Raw genomic sequence first — 22746 nt, forward strand, 5'->3', positions numbered from 1 at the left:
GGGCTGTACTTGTACGAGCTGGGGTGTACCTAATATTTTGGCCATTTCGACCACTTCATTAGGCACATGGCTGCACTTATACAAGAGCTGGGGTGTACCTAATATTTTGGCCATGTCGGCCACTTCATTAGGCACAGTTCGGCTGCACTGAGACAAGAGCTGGGGTGTACCTAATATTTTGACAATTTCGGCCACTTCATGAGGCACATGGGGTGTACATATACGAGAGCTGGGGTGTACCTAATATTTTGACCATTTCGACCACTTCATTAGGCACATGGGCTGGACTGAGACAAGAGGTGGTGTGTACCTAATATTTTGGCCATTTCGGCCACTTCATTAGGCACATGGGCTGGACTGAGACAAGGTGGGGTGTACCTAATATTTTGGCCATTTCGGCCATTTCATTAGGCACATGGCTGTACTTATACGAGAGCTGGGGTGTACCTAATATTTTGACACTTTCGGCCACTTCATTAGGCACATGGGGTGTACTTATACGAGAGCTGGGGTGTACCTAATATTTTGAACATTTCGACCACTTCATTAGGCACATGGGCTGGACTGAGACAAGAGGTGGGGTGTACCTAATATTTTGGCCATGTCGGCCACTTCATTAGGCACACTTCGGCTGCACTGAGACAAGAGCTGGGGTGTACCTAATATTTTGGCCATTTCGGCCACTTCATTAGGCACATGGGCTGTACTTGTACGAGCTGGGGTGTACCTAATATTTTGGCCATTTCGACCACTTCATTAGGCACATGGGCTGGACTGAGACAAGAGCTGGGGTGTACCTAATATTTTGGCCATTTCGGCCATTTCATTAGGCACATGGGCTGGACTTATATGAGCTGGGGTGTACCTAATATTTTGGCCATGTCGGCCACTTCATTAGGCACACTTCGGCTGCACTGAGACAAGAGGTGGGGTGTACCTAATATTTTGGCCATTTCGGCCACTTCATTAGGAACATGGGCTGTACTTATAAGAGAGCTGGGGTGTACCTAATATTTTGACACTTTCGGCCACTTCATTAGGCACACATGGGCTGGACTGAGACAAGGTGGGGTGTACCTAATATTTTGGCCATTTCGGCCATTTCATTAGGCACATGGCTGTACTTATACGAGAGCTGGGGTGTACCTAATATTTTGACAATTTCGGCCACTTCATGAGGCACATGGGGTGTACTTATACGAGAGCTGGGGTGTACCTAATATTTTGACCATTTCGACCACTTCATTAGGCACATGGGCTGGACTGAGACAAGAGGTGGTGTGTACCTAATATTTTGGCCATTTCGGCCACTTCATTAGGCACATGGGCTGGACTGAGACAAGGTGGGGTGTACCTAATATTTTGGCCATTTCGGCCATTTCATTAGGCACATGGCTGTACTTATACGAGAGCTGGGGTGTACCTAATATTTTGACACTTTCGGCCACTTCATTAGGCACATGGGCTGGACTTATACGAGCTGAGGTGTACCTAATATTTTGACCATTTCGACCACCTCATTAGGCACATGGGCTGGACTGAGACAAGAGGTGGGGTGTACCTAATATTTTGGCCATGTTGGCCACTTCATTAGGCACACTTCGGCTGCACTGAGACAAGAGCTGGGGTGTACCTAATATTTTGGCCATTTCGGCCACTTCATTAGGCACATGGGCTGGACTGAGACAAGAGCTGGGGTGTACCTAATATTTTGGCCATTTCGGCCACTTCATTAGGCAGATGGGCTGGACTGAGACAAGAGGTGGGGTGTACCTAATATTTTGGCCATGTCGGCCACTTCATTAGGCACATGGGCTGTACTTATACGAGAGCTGGGGTGTACCTAATATTTTGACACTTTCGGCCACTTCATTCGGCACATGGGGTGTACTTATACGAGAGCTGGGGTGTACCTAATATTTTGAAAATTTCGACCACTTCATTAGGCACACATGGGCTGGACTGAGACAAGAGCTGGGGTGTACCGAATATTTTGGCCATTTCGGCCACTTCATTAGGCCCACTTGAGCTGTACTACTACTACTCGTCACTTTAAACTGCATTCACTCCTTGAAGTCTTGGCGCCCTTTGCACAATGGTCATTGCACCGGACTATTGCAATATTAGTCTTTCGAACTGCTCTATGTGCGAGAGGACTCTGCATCTTTTGCACAATTGTCAAAAAAAAGAATTACTGCCATTACCAAACAACGAGCAACCCTTTATTGCTCAGTGACTGTTTTTTTTTTGTTTTTTTTGTCAATGTCTTTATGTCTCAAAAGTGTTCTCTGTCAATTGACTGTTGTCGTAGGAGAGCGGCTCCAACTACCGGAGACAAATTCCTTGTGTGTTTTTTTGGACAAACTTGGGAAAAAATTGTGATTCTGATTCTGAATCTGATTCTGATTTTGACCATTTCGGCCACTTCATTAGGCACACATGGGTTGGACTGAGACAAGAGCTGGGGTGTACCTAATATTTTGGCCACTTTGGCCACTTCATTAGGCACACATGGGCTGCACTGAGACAAGAGCTGGGGTGTACCTAATATTTTGGCCATTTCGGCCACTTCATTAGGCACACTCAGGCTGCACTGAGACAAGAGCTGAGGTGTACCTAATGTTATGACCATTTCGGCCACTTCATTAGGCACACTTCGGCTATACTGAGACAAGAGCTGGGGTGTACCTAATATTATGACCATTTCGGCCACTTCATTAGGCACACTCGGGCTGTCCCGAGACAAGACCTGGGGTGTACCTAATATTTTGGCCACTTTGGCCACTTCATTAGGCACACATGGGCTGGACTGAGACAAGAGCTGGGGTGTACCTTATATTTTGACCATTTTGGCTACTTCATTCGGCAATGCTTTTTTTGTCTCAAAAGTGTTCTCTGTCAATTAACTGTCTTTTGTCGTAGTAGGCGGCTCCAACTACCGGAGACAAATTCCTTGTGTGTTTTTTTGGACACACTTGGCAAAAAAAGGTGATTCTGATTCTGAAACTGATTCTGATTTTGACCATTTCGGCCACTTCATGAGGCACACATGGGCTGCACTGAGACAAGAGCTGGGGTGTACCTAATATTTTGGCCATTTCGGACACTTCATTAGGCACACTCGGGGTGTACTGAGACAAGACCTGGGGTGTACCTAATATTTTGGCCATTTCGGCCACTTCATTAGGCACATGAGGTGTACTTATATGAGAGCTGGGGTGTACCTAATATTTTGGCCATTTCGACCACTTCATTAGGCACATGGGCTGCACTGAGACAAGAGCTGGGGTGTACCTAATATTTTGGCCATTTCGGCCACTTCATTCGGCCCACTTGGGCTGAACTACTACTCCTCGTCACTTTAAACTGCATACACTCCTTGAAGTCTTGGCGCCCTTTGCACAATGGTCATTGCACCGGACTATTGCAATATTAGTCTTTCGAACTGCTCTAAGTGCGAGAGGACTCTGCATCTTTTGCACAATTGTCAAAAAAAAGAATTACTGCCATTACCAAACAACGAGCAACCCTTTATTGCTCAGTGACTGTTTTTTTTTTGTTTTTTTTTGTCAATGTCTTTATGTCTCAAAAGTGTTCTCTGTCAATTGACTGTTGTCGTAGGAGAGCGGCTCCAACTACCGGAGACAAATTCCTTGTGTGTTTTTTTGGACAAACTTGGGAAAAAATTGTGATTCTGATTCTGAATCTGATTCTGATTTTGACCATTTCGGCCACTTCATTAGGCACACATGGGTTGGACTGAGACAAGAGCTGGGGTGTACCTAATATTTTGGCCACTTTGGCCACTTCATTAGGCACACATGGGCTGCACTGAGACAAGAGCTGGGGTGTACCTAATATTTTGGCCATTTCGGCCACTTCATTAGGCACACTCAGGCTGCACTGAGACAAGAGCTGAGGTGTACCTAATGTTATGACCATTTCGGCCACTTCATTAGGCACACTTCGGCTATACTGAGACAAGAGCTGGGGTGTACCTAATATTATGACCATTTCGGCCACTTCATTAGGCACACTTGGGCTGTACCTAATATTCTGACCATTTCGGCCCCTTCATTAGGCACACTCGGGCTGTCCCGAGACAAGACCTGGGGTGTACCTAATATTTTGACCATTTCGGCCACTTCATTAGGCACACATGGGTTGGACTGAGACAAGAGCTGGGGTGTACCTAATATTTTGGCCACTTTGGCCACTTCATTAGGCACACATGGGTTGGACTGAGACAAGAGCTGGGGTGTACCTAATATTTTGGCCACTTTGGCCACTTCATTAGGCACACATGGGCTGCACTGAGACAAGAGCTGGGGTGTACCTAATATTTTGGCCATTTCGGCCACTTCATTAGGCACACTCAGGCTGCACTGAGACAAGACCTGGGGTGTACCTAATATTATGACCATTTCGGCCACTTCATTAGGCACACATGGGCTGTACTGAGACAAGAGCTGGGGTGTACCTAATATTTTGGCCATTTCGGCCACTTCATTAGGCACATGGGGTGTCCTTATGAGAGCTGGGGTGTACCTAATATTTTGGCCATTTCGACCACTTCATTAGGCACATGGGGTGTACTTATGAGAGCTGGGGTGTACCTAATATTTTGGCCATTTCGACCACTTCATTCGGCACATGGGGTGTACTTATATGAGAGCTGGGGTGTACCTAATATTTTGACCATTTTGACCACTTCATTCGGCACACATGGGCTGGAGTGAGACAAGAGCTGGGGTGTACCTAATATTTTGGCCATTTCGGCCACTTCATTAGGCACACATGGGCTGGACTGAGACAAGAGCTGGGGTGTACCTAATATTTTGACCATTTAGGCCACTTCATTAGGCACATGGGGTGTACTTATCTGAGAGCTGGGGTGTACCTAATATTTTGACCCTTTCGGTCACTTCATTAGGCACACTTGGGCTGTCCTGAGACAAGAGATGGGGTCCATCCATCCATTTTCTGAGGCGCTTCTCCTCACTTGGGTCGCGGGCGTGCTGGAGCCTATCCCAGCTGTCATCGGGCAGGAGGCGGGGTACACCCTGAACTGGTTGCCAGCCAATCACAGGGTCAAAAATACAAACAAACAACCATTCACGCTCACATTTCACACTTACGGGCAATTTCGAGTGTTCAATTGACGTACATGTTTTTGGAATGAGGGAGGAAAGCGGAGTGCTCGGAGAAAACCCACGCAGGCACGAGGAGAACATACAAACTCCACACAGGCGGGACCGGGGATTGAACCCCGCTCCTCAGAACTGTGAGGCTGACGCTCTTACCAGTTGGCCGCCAAGAGCTGGGGTGTACCTAATATTTTGGTCATTTCGGCCACTTCATTAGGGACACTTGGGCGGGAACCTAATATTTTGGCTATCAGGCACACTTTGGAGTACCGACACACAAGAACTAGTTTGCACCTAAAATTTTGGCCATTTTGAATACTATTGGTATGCGTGGGGTGTGTCAATGGGGTAAATTGGTGACCACTTCATCAGGTACACCTCCAGGGGTATCAACTGGCATCTCATGACATTCATCTGTCTCCTATGATAGAGAACTGTATGTACGTATTGTCAAGACAAGAATGGGGTGTCCCTAATGTTTCGGACATTTTGGCCCTTGTCTTCGGTGGGCTTCAGAGGGCTGTGGGTGACCACGTCATTCGGTACACTGTGGGGCGGGGTGTCATCAGTAGGTACAGCTGCAAAATTCAATCAAGTGTTTGAAACGCCAAGCATCCACTACAACACATATACAGTCGACAGTAAATATAAAGTATAAACAGATGGTGTATATCTTTGATATTTTCTGTTTGTGTGTTGACTCCTTTCACTTCCTGGCAGCTTCAGGACAACATGGCGGTTAATCTCTGATCTGAGACGCGCCATCATATTTAATCCTAATGCATCAAAGGTGACCTCGGACTCACATTGGCCTGGCATATGGACGCTCTTTTTATTTTTTTATTTGGTTATGTCATTTATTTCTACTGTGACAACATTGTGTTGTGGCACAGGAAACGGGAAACGGGAAACGGATCGAAACACCTGCAGCAGCCGCGGGGCGAGAACCCCGTCGTCCACAGTCAGGAATAATAGGTGCCGACCGGATTCCGCTAATGTGGTTTGTCGGGATAACGAACGGCATCATCTCAATGGCAGCCGCGTCCGTCAGCGGGAAAGGCGATTGATTAGCCGCGGGAAGTCGAGCTTTGATGCGGAACGTCGCCGTGGTGGCCTTTCGGGGGCCATTGATTGATTTAGCAAGCGGGACAGCATTTCGATGAGCGACTATCGATCATTTATCGTACGTACGCCACGGCCAACGCTCGCCTGCTGCACGATATATGTCAAAACATATTTTTCATCTTTGTTTTCACCAATTGTAGTAATTTGCCCAAGAGTATGTCTACAAAAAAAAAAAGCGTAAAAAAATAAAACGCGGATTCAGGCGGTCAAGCAGGGCCAGTTCTAGGCATGCATACTTGAGGGGGCTGGCAGAAATGTTAAGAGGGCATCATGTGACAGCATATTTTTATTTTATTATTTCTATTATGACATTAATTTAGCTATTGCTGCACAACATATTTCACGACTTAACTACTTTCACTCTGATAACGCACTCGGGTATCGCAAGTAATGGCTATGGTTAATAGGGCGCTGTTAGTTGCGTGTCACTGATTTGTCAATTAATCCAATATTCGTTGCATCTTAATATGGCAATCGTGAAAATACTTGCAAATTCAAAATTTGTGTGACTTTTTTCTCCTTTACATCAGTTTTTCCTTTGAATACAATTCCTCTCTCTTCGTGCACGTTTCGTTAGTGGGGGTGTGGTTTTGTCAGAGAGGACAGAAAAATACAAATATGCAAGCACACATAACATTGGCTCAATAAGTAGACTTTACAAAGCAAATCTACCAAAACGATGTCAAGTCAGCAACATTCGAGTAACCAACATTGCACTTCCGGGTTTTCGCTCCCATTTTGAAACGCAAAATTACACCACTTCCGGACGCTAACTTGACGACCGGCAGACGGGATAAATCACGTAAATTAAACTCGTCACACAACATAATTCAAATGCAACATTGTACAAAATTAATACATGTTTAAGGCACTTAATTGCTAAAGATTAACATGTTTCCTTCAACAATAAATGACGTCTCACTGCAGACAGCTGATCAAAAAGACAGCCATCACAGCACACAGCATGAAGCGGAGGAGACAGAGTTGGGGAAGCATGCGCGGATTTGATTTCAGGGGGCCGTGCCCCCGCTTGCCCCGACATGTTGCCGGCGCTGCTGTCAAGTGCATGCCAAAGCAACAGAGGGGCGCCATAAGCCGTAAACAGTAAATCCCTAGCAATCAATTCGAAGCGCAAAGAAGTCACTCATGTCATAAAATTGTTACTTTATCTCATTGAGTTTTGTATTTTTCATGCAAAACAAACAATGACAAAATACAAAAAAAGTCTTGCGTAAGGTGATAGTGATACATAAGTAGTAATAATAACAGTAAATCAAATAAATAAAACTTAGTATTTTGTAAATGTATAAATAATCATGCTAAACTCTCAAAATGGGTTTAGCGTGACCTAAAACTTGCAAAAGGCCATACGTAACATAACGAAAAATATAAGTTGTCTTGGACAACGTTCCAATGAAAAATAAATAGCTGCAAATGAGTTATCTCATGTGCTGAACTCGTGAAAGAGTGAAGGCGCCAGCTCTCATCTCCATCACGGCGTGGGACAAAGACGACACGCTGGGGCCTGTACGGCACCGGATGATGAATTCTCACACGCCTTTGCAAGCACACAAACGCGGCTGCCGAAGTGCCGGCGTTGGGGGGCCGCGTTCAACCCGCCACTTTGGCGGCTTTGTAGCGAGTCAAAGAGTGCTAACGAGCTCGCTGTTTGGGGTCAACAAACGCCGCTCTAATCGGAAAACTTTTCCAAACAGATTGCCGCGCTCAATCATCGGATTTATGTGGTGTGACCCTCCGTTTTGGGAAAATAATTGATAATATTACCCATTTGAAGGCTCAAAACAGGTCATACTTGTCTTAAATTATGTCTTCTAAAGTCAAACATGTTTATTTGGTAGAATAATTTGTGTCTGATAAGTCATGTTGATGTGGACAAATCGAGACTCAACTAGCTCTAATATGCATTCATCCATCCATCCATCCATTTTCTGAGCCGCTTCTCGTCACTCGGGTCGCGGGCGTGCCGGAGCCCATCCCAGCTATCATCGGGCAGGAGGCGGGGCACACCCTGAACTGGTTGCCAGCCAATCGCAGGGCACATACAAACAAACAAACATTCGCACTCAGATTCACATCTACGGGCCATTTAGTGTTGTCAATTAACCTAGCATGCATGTTTTTGGGATGTTGGAGGAAAGCGGAGTGCCCGGAGAAAACCCACGCAGGCACGGGGAGAACATGCAAACTCCACACAGGCGGGACCGGGGATTGAACCCCGCTCCTCAGAACTGTGATCTGCAAGTGAATGTAAAATGGCATAGGCTAGTTGACCCTCCTATCCACCGGAGGGCAGCATATTACAAAAACGTAGCTTTTATGGAAGGACGGAGGAGAAGCTAACTTCCTTAGCATGAGCGAAGGGTGTCACTGTCATATTCACGTGGTGTTTTTCGTTCACATAACACACCACTAGATTTAAATTTAACAACTTAAATAATGAAAAAAAGTCAAAAAGCAATCTTTTGCCCGTATATGCATTTTTTTTTTTTTTTTTTTTTTGGTAAAAGCAGGCTAGCATTAGCGGTTCAATCTAAACGTACATTCCTGTCCCCATCATATATCAACTTTTATATACTTAAGCACGTTATGCTTGCACTGTATGTTATTTGAACATACCACAAAAAATAATACTGATAAGCGCAAAGTTCAGCTGAAGGCTATCCATCACTCTTAGCCCACTATTAAGAATAATCTCTTCCGATCTTCCACCCCCTCTAAATAGTGGCTGTGCGGTCCCATGATGCATCGGGACACCGCTAACGATGCCTTACCTGCTCATGCGCTGATTTGGAGAGGGAAGATTCATCACTCCGTGCCGCCAGTGATGGATGGACCCGCTTCGTTATTAGCACGCCTCGAGTGCATGCGCTTGAACGCCGCTGAAATTTGGGATAATCGGGACAAAGAAGGACAGTCAATACCAGATAATAACGCTAATTTTGTAACAGTATGTTAAATGTCTCCGAAGTGCGTTAGATTTAGAGATACAGTAGTAGCTTTATGTAACGGTAAAAATCGGAACGAACAACTGGGTGCTAAAAATAGCTAGCCGAAATTAAATCGACAGAAATTGCAGTGGAACTCGCAGTACAATATTTTCCCAATGCTAACAATAATTGATATACGGTGTTCAAGCCATCATGTTTTTTATAATTGCCTATAGGTGCCACAAGATGGCAGTAAAGCACTACTTTTCAACTAGACAGGGCAATGGGCCGTCGAAATGAAGCTTCAACAAAGTTTCTTGGCACCAAAGTGCCACAAGATGGCACCAAGGCAATACTTTTATATTCGACAGGGCTTTGGCCTATGTAGGAAAACAGGATTCATGAGGAGAAACTTACACATTTAGCAGAGCTAGCAGTTCAAGATTTTGTTCTAGTTGAACGAAAAGACGATTTGTCAAAGATGTCAGCCAACTGCACAAAAATTATTCAAATTGTTTTTATGTATTGAATTTTTGTATGTTTCTACACCTAAACGAAATGGAAGAAAAAACATCTAACAGCAATCAAGATATTTTTCTTTGGGCCTCCAAAGACGACCACAGGGGCCAAAGCATTTTTTTTTTTTCATATTAATGCAAAGAATAAAATAAAGCATTCACAGGACTGCCAATTGTGTTGTTCTTAATATATAAAAGTGGGTGGAATGATTTTAGGCTCCTTTGCATTTTTCTATCCTGTCCCAGCCGACTTCGGGCGAAAGGCGGACTCCACCCTGGATTGGTCGCCAGTCAGTCGCAGGGCACATATGGACATGGACAACCACTGTGATAATGCTAATCATATATTTTAATCTACATACATGTAATTTGATATATTTGGAATATTCTTAAAACGTTTTGAAAATTAATTCACAATATAATGTGTGCGACATGATATATATTTATATATTTTACAATTTTTCAAAGTAATAATACATTTGCTCGTCCATGTTTTATACGATTTATCCTGTTCAGGGTCAATGGGATTTTAATTATAATTTTGTCGATTCCCGAAAATTAATTAGCAGTGTATATTTCAGCATTCGTGTGTTTGTTTATGAAGGGGTGAGTGGAGGGGGGCTTCATACATTTATCAGAATCATCAAACCTTGTTGAAGTACAGGTATATTACTGTCCTGTAATTTGTATGAGATGGCTGCCATGGTAACCGCAGTGCCAAGCAGTACTTTATTTATTTTTTTAAATGATTATTTCCAGCCTGCGGGCCATCCCACAATTAACAATGCAGTGACAACCATTTCCCTTATATACTTAAAGTACAGGAGCAAGCGGCTGGCATTTTCCTGCGCTTACAAAAGTCGAAGGTCAACACACTGAAAGTAGAGCAGGGCCAAGTATGGCAGTACACAGCCCACCATGCAGTCGAAGGCTTTTTCTTTTTTTCTTTTTTTTGGTACCTTTTTATGGAGTTGTTGTCATCCCAGCGGCAGTGCCCCGTGACTCGAAAGCTCCCAGTCACCTCCGACAAGAACAAAAACCTTGGAGAGATCGAAAAAAAAAAAAAAAAAAAACACAAAACGAGTGAGACTAGTGAGTGTAATGACGAGTGGTGCCCCCAAAACAATACAAATGTGACACGATACCTTGTTGTCTGGCAGCTTGACAGGAAATAGCCTTGAGCCTGATCAGATGGGAGAGAGAAAAAAATCTATCAACGTGAGGATGAAAGCCAGGTAAACGTCACATTATTGATGACGGAGAAAGCTGAAGTGATTGGAGTTGGCCGCCACGCGCAGCTGCTTGATTGGCAGCTCGTCAAGGCCAAAGTTACTTCAGGTGCAGGAAAGGGGGCGGGACCAAAGGGGACGCAGAGGACCCACCGTGCGGACGGTTCGTCACTCTCGAAATTCTTTCATTGCTAAAATTTAAGTATTCATTGTCTTTGACGCTTTCATCGTAGCAATTTTGCAATGGGCCATTTAAAAAAAACAAACAAAAAAAAACAATTGGGTTCGCTCTGTGAAGCATGACGCAACTTTAATTCCCGCACACTGGAACAAACTGGTGTTTTAAAATGGCTCATTAATGGGGAGCTTGCTTCGACGGGAGGTAATAGTTCAAGATATAATATTCTTGCCATCAGCTGCGCTTTTACTATACTGTCTAAAATGTATGTTTTTTGGGTTTTTTAAAAAGCTGTACTTAGTGTCAAAATCAAGAGTTCTTGCTTTGCCATAAGCTACAAAACCTCAGGTGAATTGTCATTGGTGAAGAACTGAAAACAAATAATTTGATGTGACGTCAACCTCATTTTGGAAATTTGAAACCTTTTGGTCAAAATCAATCGGGGATTGCTTTGACCTATGCAGCAAAAAAGTTGGTTTATTTAAACTGATGGAGAATTGAAAACAAATGTGCTAATTTGACGTGACGTCACCTCACTGGGCATTTTAAACATTTTGATCAAAATCAATTAGGGCTTGCTTTGACCTATGCAAAAAAAAAAAAAGTGATTGGAAAAAAGTTGGTTCATCAAAATTGGTGAACTGAAAACAAATGTGCTAATTTGATGTGACGTCACATCAGTGGGCATTTTAAACATTTTGGTCAAAATCAATTGGGGCCTGCTTTGACCTATGCAGCAAAAAAGTTGGTTTATTTAAACTGATGGAGAATTGAAAACAAATGTGCTAATTTGACGTGACGTCACCTCACTGGGCATTTTAAACATTTTGATCAAAATCAATTAGGGCTTGCTTTGACCTTTGCAAAAAAAAAAAAAAAAAAAAGTGATTGGAAAAAAGTTGCTTCATCAAAATTGGTGAACTGAAAACAAATGTGCTAATTTGATGTGACGTCACATCACTGGGCATTTTAAACATTTTGGTCAAAATCAATTGGGGCTTGCTTTGACCTATGCAAAAAAAAAAAGTGATTGGAAAAGAGTTGGTTCATCAAAATTGAACTGAAAACAAATGTGCTAATTTGATGTGACGTCACCCCACAAATATTTTGGTCTAAACGAATTGGGACTTGCTTTGACCAATGCAAAACAAAAATAGTTGGTTCATTGTGATTGGTGAACTGAAAAATGTGCATATTCAATGTGAGGTTGCCTCACTTTGGGCATTTTAAATATTTTGGTGAAAATCAATTAGGGCTTCCCTTGACCTATACAAAAATAAAAAAAGTTGTGGAGAGCTAAAAAATCGTGCTGACGTGACCTGCAACCTCCTCACCGAAATGGATGCTTTAGATGGTAATATATCTTTATAAAGATAGAATGCCTGCATATTGGACAAAATAAAGGTTGTGATATCTAGACGGGTGTAGCCTAGGAAGAGGAACAGAAATGATTGTGTATATTTGCAAGTATGTCATTTATCTGGGCTTGTTTCTGAAAGTTGTAACATCTGTTGGTTTGCCTGATAAGGAGTGGAACTTTCTGGAACATTCCACCCCTACTCGAGTAAAAGGATAGCGCTGCTTTTAGACAGACATTCGTCTCTCCAACGCGTTGTTACTCCTTGCCAATAAATGACAGACAACTGTCCATTTGCGCTCCAGGAACTAAATTGGTCTTTGCTCACATAACTCCGTTTGTTGGCATAAACACTTTTGGATAATATTTTCCCCTAAATTCAACAACAATAGGATTCTGGTATTGAATGACTGTAATTGGTGGACAGCCGAAAGAAATGACTTGACCTGTGACCTCTGTTAGAAAAAAGTTTAATGAATTTCAAAATAGATGGGATTCTTGCTTTGTATAAATCACGAGAACTTAAGTGCTTATAAAAAAAAGACAACCAAAATCAATAGGGTTCTTGACATTCATGAAAAATCACAGATACTCAAAATCAATAGCCTCTGACCTAGTAAAAAAAATAAAATCATAGAGGTTCTTGCTTCGTCATCTCATTGTGATAGGCAGTACCTCATCAGATGTTCAAAATAGTTCTGACCTTAGCCTTAAAAAAAAGTAATGATTGGTGATCAAAACCAATACGATTCTTGTCTTGAAATGAGGAAATTCATTTTTATTTCACATCTTGTCAATAGGGTTCTTCCGTCGACATGGCCGAAGAGAGGATTCCTGGACGCCGTTCCATCAAAGTAGGCTGGATGATGGCACAAAAGCAGCGGACGGAGTGAATCGGCCGATCGCAAGGCTTGTTTCAAAGTGTGTGCTGCTATTTATTCCCAATCATACGCTAACTGCTAATGCAGTTTATGACTAATAGCAAACATACGTGACAAAGGCTCACCAGTTTTTCCATTTGAACCACAAAGTAAAAACTAAACTGTGGGAGGAGAGTTAGACTTTAATTGAGCAAATAAGAAGTGCTATTTACTTCACGTTGTTCCCTCACACCCTGCAAAGCCACATTTTTCAAAAATATGTTTTGTGCGAGTGTTCAGGGAACACCAAAGGTGGAGAAAAGTGCGCCTAAACACCCATTTATTTTCTTAATTTAACACTGTCAACCACAGGTGTCAAACTCAAGGCCTTAGAATTTGTGGCCCGTGAAAGCAAATCAAGTGCATCGACTTTGTTTCTTGCTAAAATAAATTTTTTGTTACCAATCCCCATTTCACTGGCTTCTGATTGCAAATATAGTTATTCGTTTTTTGTGTGTTCGCACTCATGACGGCCCTCCGAGGGAAACCGCAGCAAAAATGAGTTTGACACCCCTGCAGTGTAAACCTCCCCAAAGCAAGGTCGGACCCAGATTCAAACCCCCGACCGAAGCAGATGTGATAATCACTTCCCTAAATTAAAGAAAATTGTAAAAAAAAAAATTTTTTTTAGCTATATGAAGATTTAAATATTTTACATTTGCAAAGCCTAATCGAAACTTATTTAAAAAATACTTTACAAAGCACTAATGTATGTGAGAACATTGTTAGACCCTGGTTGCAGGCAAGTAATGCCCCTTAAAGAAAATATTGAAATCAAATTTGTACATTTTTTTAAGTTTGCACTCGCAAAGCCTAAAATAACAAAGCACCAATGTATTTTAGACCCTAGTTGCAGGCAAATTGTGCGCTTCTCACAAATTTCCATTTATCGACAATTATTTTTTTTAATCAAAATCGTATGAAATAAATTTGGTTTCTAAAGCCTAAAAATACACTTTAAAAATATTTTAAATACTAAAAAATATTTTCAGAAAGCACTAATATAGATTACAAATTTGTATTTTTTTATTTTTATCAGTACTCATTTTTAGACCCTGGCTGCAGGCAAGTAGTGCACTTCATACGGCCTCAATTAATTGACATAATTTGACATTTCCAAGCCTAAAGATAATCCAAATTTAATTTGATTTAGATAAAAATATTTATTTTAAAAAAATTTCTCTATTATGCTTTTAGACTGGCTACCAGAAACGAGTGCAATCCTTATGGCCTCAACCACATCAATTAACTCATTGACTTAAAAAAACAAACAAAACATACCTGTTCTTTTGAAGGCTCGTGCAAATGAAAGTTTCACAGTCACACAAAAAACCTTGTGGATTTTCAATGACGACGTAACGCATTTGAAAAAATGTCTATGATACACAAGCAAACGTATAACCATATTGCATACCATTCATGTCTGCATTGAGTTTGCATCTTATGGCCAAAACCAACAGAATTGCTGGCATAAGTACGTAGTTATTTGTCCCCACAACAAACACATCCGAGCGAGGACCCCCCCCCCCCCCCCGAGGCAACAACACATTTGATTTGCAAATAAAATTCAATGCTCAATGTACACCATGGCGCTGGCGTGCTCGCACTCAGGTGCTTCCAGCTCAGACATCTGCTGCCAGCATGGAGGAACAGATGGGGGAGGGGGGGTCTCTTTTACACTTGCCAGGGTCATCTTTGTCTTCATCACTATGGAGAAGAAAAACAAAATAAATCAATAAAGCTTGTGTGACTTCACCAATCTGTTCTAGCCTCCCCACACACACAAGAAAAATAGCACTCCAGAAGACAGTTTTATTAAATAATTAAACAGTATTTGCTTAATTTTAATGGAGATTGTGCTGCTCCTTCTGGTGTGTATTGGCCACTTGGAGCAGTATAAAGCAAAGAGTTTCACAACTGACGCCGTAAGTGTTTTTTTGCAGTATATACCGAGTATCGTTACATTGTGTATCCTTTAATTCCAGTTTTAAGCATTGAACTTTGATCATATAAATGTCTAGCTGGTGTCGCCGTCGTTGTCTGCATGTAATTTGTTTGAGCTGGAGCGATGACACAAGTCACATTTAATTATGACACTCTCGTGTCAGCCGCAAATACATGCCTAACGAATACTAAACGGGCCTGATGGTGGTTTCCCACCCTGCAAACATTTTTCATGGCAGGGCACAGGAACATTCCGCCTGATTGATGAGGTTTCGAGTGTGTTTAACAGAGTATGGCCACCATTGAAATTTAATCGGGGTCTCGCATAGACACCTTGTACGTTAACACGGACGAAGCATTGAAAATTGTGACTGGCAAAGCAAATTTGGCACTCACCTAGAAGTGTATATATGTGGACTCAGTTACCATACATTTAAAAAAAGGTTACTGCTGAATGTAACACAGCACTCAATGGGGAAACAGAAAATTCCGTCTGACACGTGTCAAACGACTACTCAGCCCCCAGGGAACGTCAGGGAAAAAAGTGGCGGGCGTGTCCTTGGAGGATCTAATGGCGTGATAAAGGACAGGATGGACTATCTCCACAGCAACCGATGTGCCCGGCGTCTTGTTAGCTGTGAAATACAAGCGTTTGATTTTGTTCTATTGATTTTGAGTCAGTGGAGACATCAAATTATCCGCGGTGAGACAGCAAAGACGGGGGCCATAAGGACTGAACATCTTGCAAAAAAAAGCAGGGAACATATCTAACAGCTCTGGCGTAACCACGGCAATGTGAGGCTCAACTCTTTGTACCAGACAGCGCGAGAACCCACGCCACCCATTCCTGCCTGATGACACCGTACTGGTGTGATCCACGACAAGGCCCTGAACTTTTCCGCAACCGCAATTTCCGTCACAAAGAGCATGACGGACTTGAACATTTCCCTGATGCGTTTTAGCCTCGTAGCCTTAGCATCATCTTAGTAATGCTTTGAGTCAACAGCGTGAAATATGCTGAAGGTATACTTGGGAAAAAAAATAAAAAAGTCGCTAAACTGATGTTTTCTTTTCTATCGACAACAAAATTTATCACTGCTCCCTGGGAGTGTGGTTCAACTACAGTTCGAATGAAGAATTATAATTTATCCCACTGTTGTTATTAATGTTAAACTAGAACTCTAATGATACATTTTTTAGATGGTATTGGGGGAAAAGAAATTGGAACATGTTCCTTGACAACATTCTTACCAGTCACCATTTTCAACCCATCTTCAAACTGGTGACGTTTTAAAATCAATTTTGCTTGAGGTAGCTCACATCAGTACACAATTATTTGTGTTCATAATTATTAAAGATGGCTTTGTAATCATTGTGTGTTGCCCTTGGCCACTATGCCAAATGTGGGATCAGCGTCTCATTAAAGGCTTGACGTTGGCTTTGCAGGCTGTTGTGCTTTAATGATCGAGCAACATCGCCACCATCCATTTTCTGAGCCGCTTATCCTCACGCGGGTCGAGGGAGTGCTGGAGGCGGGGTACACCCTGAACTGGTCGCCAGCCAATCGCAGGGCACATATAAACAAACAATCAGTCGCACTTACATTCACACCTATGGGCAATTTAGAGTCTTCAATTAACCTACCATGCATGTTTTTGGGAAGTGTGAGGAAATGGAGTGCCCGGAGAAAACCCACGGAGGCACGGGGAGAACACATCGCCACTAATCGATATTTATTAATTACAGCCGGCAGGGGAAAAAAAAAAAAATAAATCCTCCTTGGAGGAAGAATCCTCCTGATGTTGGATCACTATTGGGATAAGTCCGACTGCTAGAATAAATCTTCATTTGATTTGAAAATATCAAGCTATACACCTTTAATTCGTTTTGGATTTTTCAGACAAAATTTGCACGCCAAAATATGCAGAGGGTTTCACAATAAATGGTACATTTTACAATTGTTCATTTGTTTTAGGTAATGTTACTGTAGCAACCAAATCACAGAAATACAAAGGCGGGCAAATAGCATTGAAAAACTAGTAACAGTAAGCTACCCTCGCATCACTCCTAACTCACTAACATTTGATCTTTAGCTTTATTTGTTGTGTATGTCTGTTGCTTTAGAAAAAAATACACAAGCTAACCTCCCTCATTTCCAACTTAATTCGGCCCATCTGCTCAGACGCTAGTCCAATTTTTAGCTTCCCCCTGCAGTGATGTAAAAACTGTCTCCCGTTCGTGTGTTTGAACAGGATACGCAATTAGCGGCACTTAAAAGTGGTTAAAAAGCACTAAGCCTGTGTTTACTGCAAGCGCAGCTTTGTACACAAGATAGCCACCCTCATTTGCATATGCAAAACTCACTAATTAGCTACACTCCGGCCGGTATTCCCCATTTGCCCTCGCTTGGGCTTTTTCTTGGATGACAAAGAGAAAGAATTCAATCAATCATGTAAAGGCTAATACATGCGCGACAAATGCCAAGGGGACACTTTTCGTGCCACGAAGAGACCCCTGCCACCAGTTGCATGATGGGATGGCGGCAATCAAAAGCGCCTCCACCCCTCCACATAGTCGCTGATGTTGAACACCAAAGCAAGTTAAGCGTCATCAGAACCTCAGGCGGAATCGCTGGCTATTTGACTTTCACGTGCGTCTGGAGCATACGAAAAGCGCATCAACTTGCCTCGTTATTCTGCTAGCACCCGTCGCCGACAGGGAAAAGGGCGGGAATCTCAAACGTAATGTGCGAGTCGCTGTGTTTTATATGTCCTTGTGTGAGTGAATTACATACAAGACCACTCAATCATTTATTAAATACAATGGGTACGGAAAGTATTCAGACCCCCTTAAATTGTTCACTCTTTGTTATATTGCAGCCATTTGCTAAAATCATTTAAGTTCATTGTTTTCCTCTAATGTACACACAGCACCCCATATTGACAGAAAAAACTGAATTGTTGAAATTTTTGCAGATTTATTAAAAAAGAAAAACTGAAATATCACACACCCATAAGTATACAGACCCTTTGCTGTGACACTCATATTTAAGTCGGGTGGTGTCCATTTCTTCTGATCATCCTTGAGATGGTTCTACACCTTCATTGGAGTCCAGCTGTGTTTGATTATACTGATTGGACTGGAGGAAAGCCACACACCTGTCTATATAAGACCCTACAGCTCACAGTCCATGTCAGAGCAATTGAGAATCATGAGGTCAAAGGAACTGCCTGAAGAGCTCAGAGACAGAATCGTGGCAAGGCACAGATCTAGTCAAGGTTACAAAAAAAATTCTGCTGCACTTAAGGTTCCTAAGAGTACAGTGGCCTCCATAATTCTGAAATGGAAGACGTTTAAGGGAGTCTGAATACTTTCCGTACCCAATGTATATCTTGTCTGTGTTGCCTGAGAAACAGACAAGTTGCAAAGGGGCGGGCCATGCGCGCAAGGAAAAACAGGGACCTGTCGCCATGGCGATGGACAATTCGAAGTGGCGGCTGGAAACGACGCTGCGGCTGCTGCTGATTTTACATTGGCAGGAATACAAATAATGTATAATCATAATACGGATTTATAATGATCTCTTTGGATGGTCTCACAATCATTTTGTAGGTAAGAGTAAGGCACTGAAAATGTGGGAAAACTAATAATTTAACATTCACCGACAATACTAGCAGTCACATTTGACTAATTTTGTAGGAATTTGACCTAAAAGTACGGCCCTGAAAATGGTAAATAATAGAATAATTAAAATGATAAAATATTTGTAAATTGTATTTATATATAAAACAATTATATAACATTAAAAAAGATTTCATGGTATAACCATAACTATTTGTATTTATAGTAATTGTAAATAAACAATTGTATCCTTATGACATATAGTAGATTAACATTTTTTGTAATGTATTAAATAAATAAATCATGTCTATCAATTATCTAATAATTTGTATAAAAATAACTATTTGTTTATTTAATACAAGAAATGCTGTTAAAAAACTAAAATATAAACAGATTAGTATTTTTGCATTAATTAAAAAAGAATCAAAATTATTGTGAAATATAATTTGGTCCAAAATTTCCATTATGGCATGTCGGCCATATTTGTGGAATGTCGGGAGCACTGTTTATTATTGGCAAATAGTCTGTGACCTAACTTTTTGTACAATTTCTTACTAAAATTCGAAAGCTCATCATCATCTGCCACTGCACAGGACAGCCCTCCTATTAGCATTAAACGTGCCGTGCGCTAATCAGCTACTCTCCAATTGTTTTGTCAAAACTGAATTATACATGAGGGCTAATTATCTTGCGTGTTGAAATGTCATGCTAACTGGCTGAAAATGGGACGCACTGCGTCTGTGAAGACTGTGAAGCGCAAAGGCATCGCGGCGCTAATTGACGGGGTGAAAGGTGAGCGGCCATGACCGGCTTCTTATTGCACTTAACCATAAAGTCAGTTTAGTCCTTTACAAGGATGTCGTGGTAACAATTAACGAGACATAGCAGTACTCTTTGACGCTAACCTCCTAATTCGCTAACCATACAGACAATTTCTCCCCTTTAAGTTAAATTGCATAAGTGGATGAAATGTGTAAAGAGTGGGTGTCTGGCACACAGTGGGAGAAAGTGTTCAAATCTATTTATTTTTTCACACTTACACTTAGTTTGGCCTTTTTTACTCTGACACCAAACCAAAAAATATATATATAAAAATGATTCACTGCATTTTTATTCGAAACCCACAAACAATTTTTAATCATGTCCTTAAATGGAACATAAATGAAACAATATGATTTACGGACTCAGCATAATCCTGACAAATGCTCTCTTTAAGACTTCCTAGTTTGCCGTTTCATTCACCAATATTTCTTACCCCAACCTGCAGATTGGAATGGCGCCATCTTCGATTTGGACGCCTATTGGCGGCACCTGGAAAGAAAAGAGCATCAAGGAGGGACGTACGCACAGAATTAATTTGTTGTATTTTACGTACGTGTGGCAGAGGTAGGAGGGTTGCCTTCCTGACACCTGGTCGTGCAGCAGCAGCTGAAGCAATAGCTTAGTACGATTGACACTCATGAACAGTAAACAAAGTAACGACGACGCCATCGGCCCTCACAGTAAGTTCTTTGGCTTCGTGCAATTGAAAAACATCTTCGAGGTTTTGAATGCTAAGCAGTCGCATTGCTAAACGCTCAAGTTGCAATAACAAACTCAGCAAAACTGATAACGTTTTATTACATACTAAATACATGCAAGGCCGGCAATAGCTGCACAGACTGTTTTCTATTTGTTTAACTTGAAAAATTTATATTAAATTACTGTATCTTTTTTTTTTTTTAGTATTGTTAGTCACTTTTTTCATAATATTTCCATTTCAAACTATACATTTTTTTATTTTCAATGATAGTTCATCTTTGATATATTTCCTTGTTAGATGGGGGTTACAAGGAAAATGTATATAATCTGGTATTTAATTGGATTATATATAGACAAAGAAAGAAAAAATACATTTACCGGTACCGCTGTTATAATAAAGGAATTAAAAATAATGTGTAGTTAAAAAAATAAAATGTATTAAAACAGTAAACTAGTAATATAGTTTTTAAATAATGAGAAAAGAAAATGGATTTTTAAACATAGCGTGCAAAGTAAAATAAGAAAAACAATTTAAAAAAAGAAACAAAATGTTGTACTAATTAAAAAGGAAAAATAAAAAATGGTTTAAAGGCAAAAACGCACAAAAAAAAAACAAAGCAACAAAGCTCATTTAAAAAAAAAAATGATGAATGAATTCATGAATGAATTTAGCCATTCATGAATTTAGCCATAAAGTGAGCTGCTTGACGCCATCCATGCTTAACATTCATTTCATGTGAAACAGCGTATTTACTTCTACGAGGGCTCGTACTAAATGTTTACGAGTGCCTCTGCATGGGCGTGTTTCTTTATTATTTTGGCCTGTAATGATTATTCAGTTTACGCTGCTGTGCTGTGAGATTTACACGTGATTGCTTTTCAAATAAAAGGAAAAACCATCAAAAAGGGGTGAAAAGGGGTCACTTGGCTGTTTTTAATTGAGCTTTTTAATAGAATTGAGGAGACAAATGTGAGACAGAAAAGATGGCTAGCCCACCAACGTCGCTACAGAATGGAAAATTTACAGACGAAGAGAGAAGACGGGAGAATGCGGCGCCACGTTGTCCTGGGAAGTGCGTGTCACTTTTGACGACAAAACTTGGCGAAGTGTTGCCGTCACACACGTTTTACACTTCAAGACAAAAACAAAATCGCCCTTTTCGTCCTTTTGTTTCATCGCAAAATTCACTGAAACGGAAGTTCACCAGGGAAAGCAAAGTTTTCTTCGTTAGCGCAAAAATAAAAATACAAATAAAAAAATAAACAGAACATTTGTCCTTGCAGAAAAGCAGTGATTGGAGGACAGGCTGTCGCTCAAAAGCCTCGGAATTATCAAATCACGCAGAAAGGGAGCAGAGACGTCGCAAACATGCTTTTTTTTTTTTTTTTAAACGACGTTCACAATTTAAAAAGGAAGAATGAGCCACGCCCCCGTTTTTTTAGTTTGAATTCTTCTGTCCAGTCAGTCACTCTCTCCCGCCATGCCGATGCCCCCCCACGTCCATGTTGGTCTTTGGAATGGCATTGATTGGATGGTTATTTATTTTGTTTGTTTTTTTCCGTGAAAATTCTTTTTCTGCTTTGATGTTAGCGCCTGTAGCCAAATTCGTCAGCGTCGTCGGCGCGGAAGTCTCCGTAGCGCCAAATGTTGAGCTGGTGAAAAACAGCAAAAAAAAAAAAAATAAAGTCACCTTTCATTTGAGCATTTCATAAACCACAATCACCAAATTACAACTTTTATCCAAGGAATTTAGAGAGGCGCTAGCTAGTAGCGCTTGGTTCCCTGTGTGCGCACACTACTTTTTTTTTGTCGGATGTTTCTTTTTCGGGCTGGCAGAACCCGCTTGGCTGTTAACGCCGTGATTCATAGCTAATTAGCGCCTGTGCTAATTAGCGGCAGTTATTAGAGAAGGAATCAATGAGTCGTTTGTAGCATGCATGTTTTTTTTTTTTTTTTTTAAGTTTCCCCTTCCCCGCACATCGTCTCGCGCTCCCCGCAACGCTAAGTAACACCTCGAACCAAAGTCGGCGGGCGCCCCAGCCTCCATCTAGCACCCGGCGTCGGGATAGTGCCTTGAGGAGGCAGCAACTTTGGAAATTACACAAAGAATACATCCATTACAATATGTCAGCATGTCTTCAGGACATATTGGTTTGTTCCAAGCTATTATTTAGTACATATCTTTTACCATTATAACAAATGCATAATTTATAATTATGATTTTACTGTTTAATAAA

At 41.4% G+C, this 22746-nt stretch overlaps 1 protein-coding gene across 1 annotated transcript in view; it reads right to left on the reverse strand.

Annotated features, from left to right (window-relative positions):
* Positions 1 to 21437: 21437 nt before the first annotated feature.
* The window catches only part of snd1 (staphylococcal nuclease and tudor domain containing 1), a 107949-nt gene continuing 106640 nt past the window's right edge, over positions 21438 to 22746 (reverse strand). The window contains exon 24 of the mRNA XM_061667360.1: positions 21438 to 22161. Within this exon, the coding sequence (XP_061523344.1) occupies positions 22096 to 22161 (66 nt within the window). The 3' untranslated portion in view covers positions 21438 to 22095. The remainder of the gene's footprint in view (positions 22162 to 22746) is intronic.

The sequence above is a fragment of the Phycodurus eques genome, chromosome 22 (genome assembly GCF_024500275.1).
Source record: "Phycodurus eques isolate BA_2022a chromosome 22, UOR_Pequ_1.1, whole genome shotgun sequence".
Classification (NCBI taxonomy): Eukaryota; Metazoa; Chordata; class Actinopteri; order Syngnathiformes; family Syngnathidae; genus Phycodurus; species Phycodurus eques.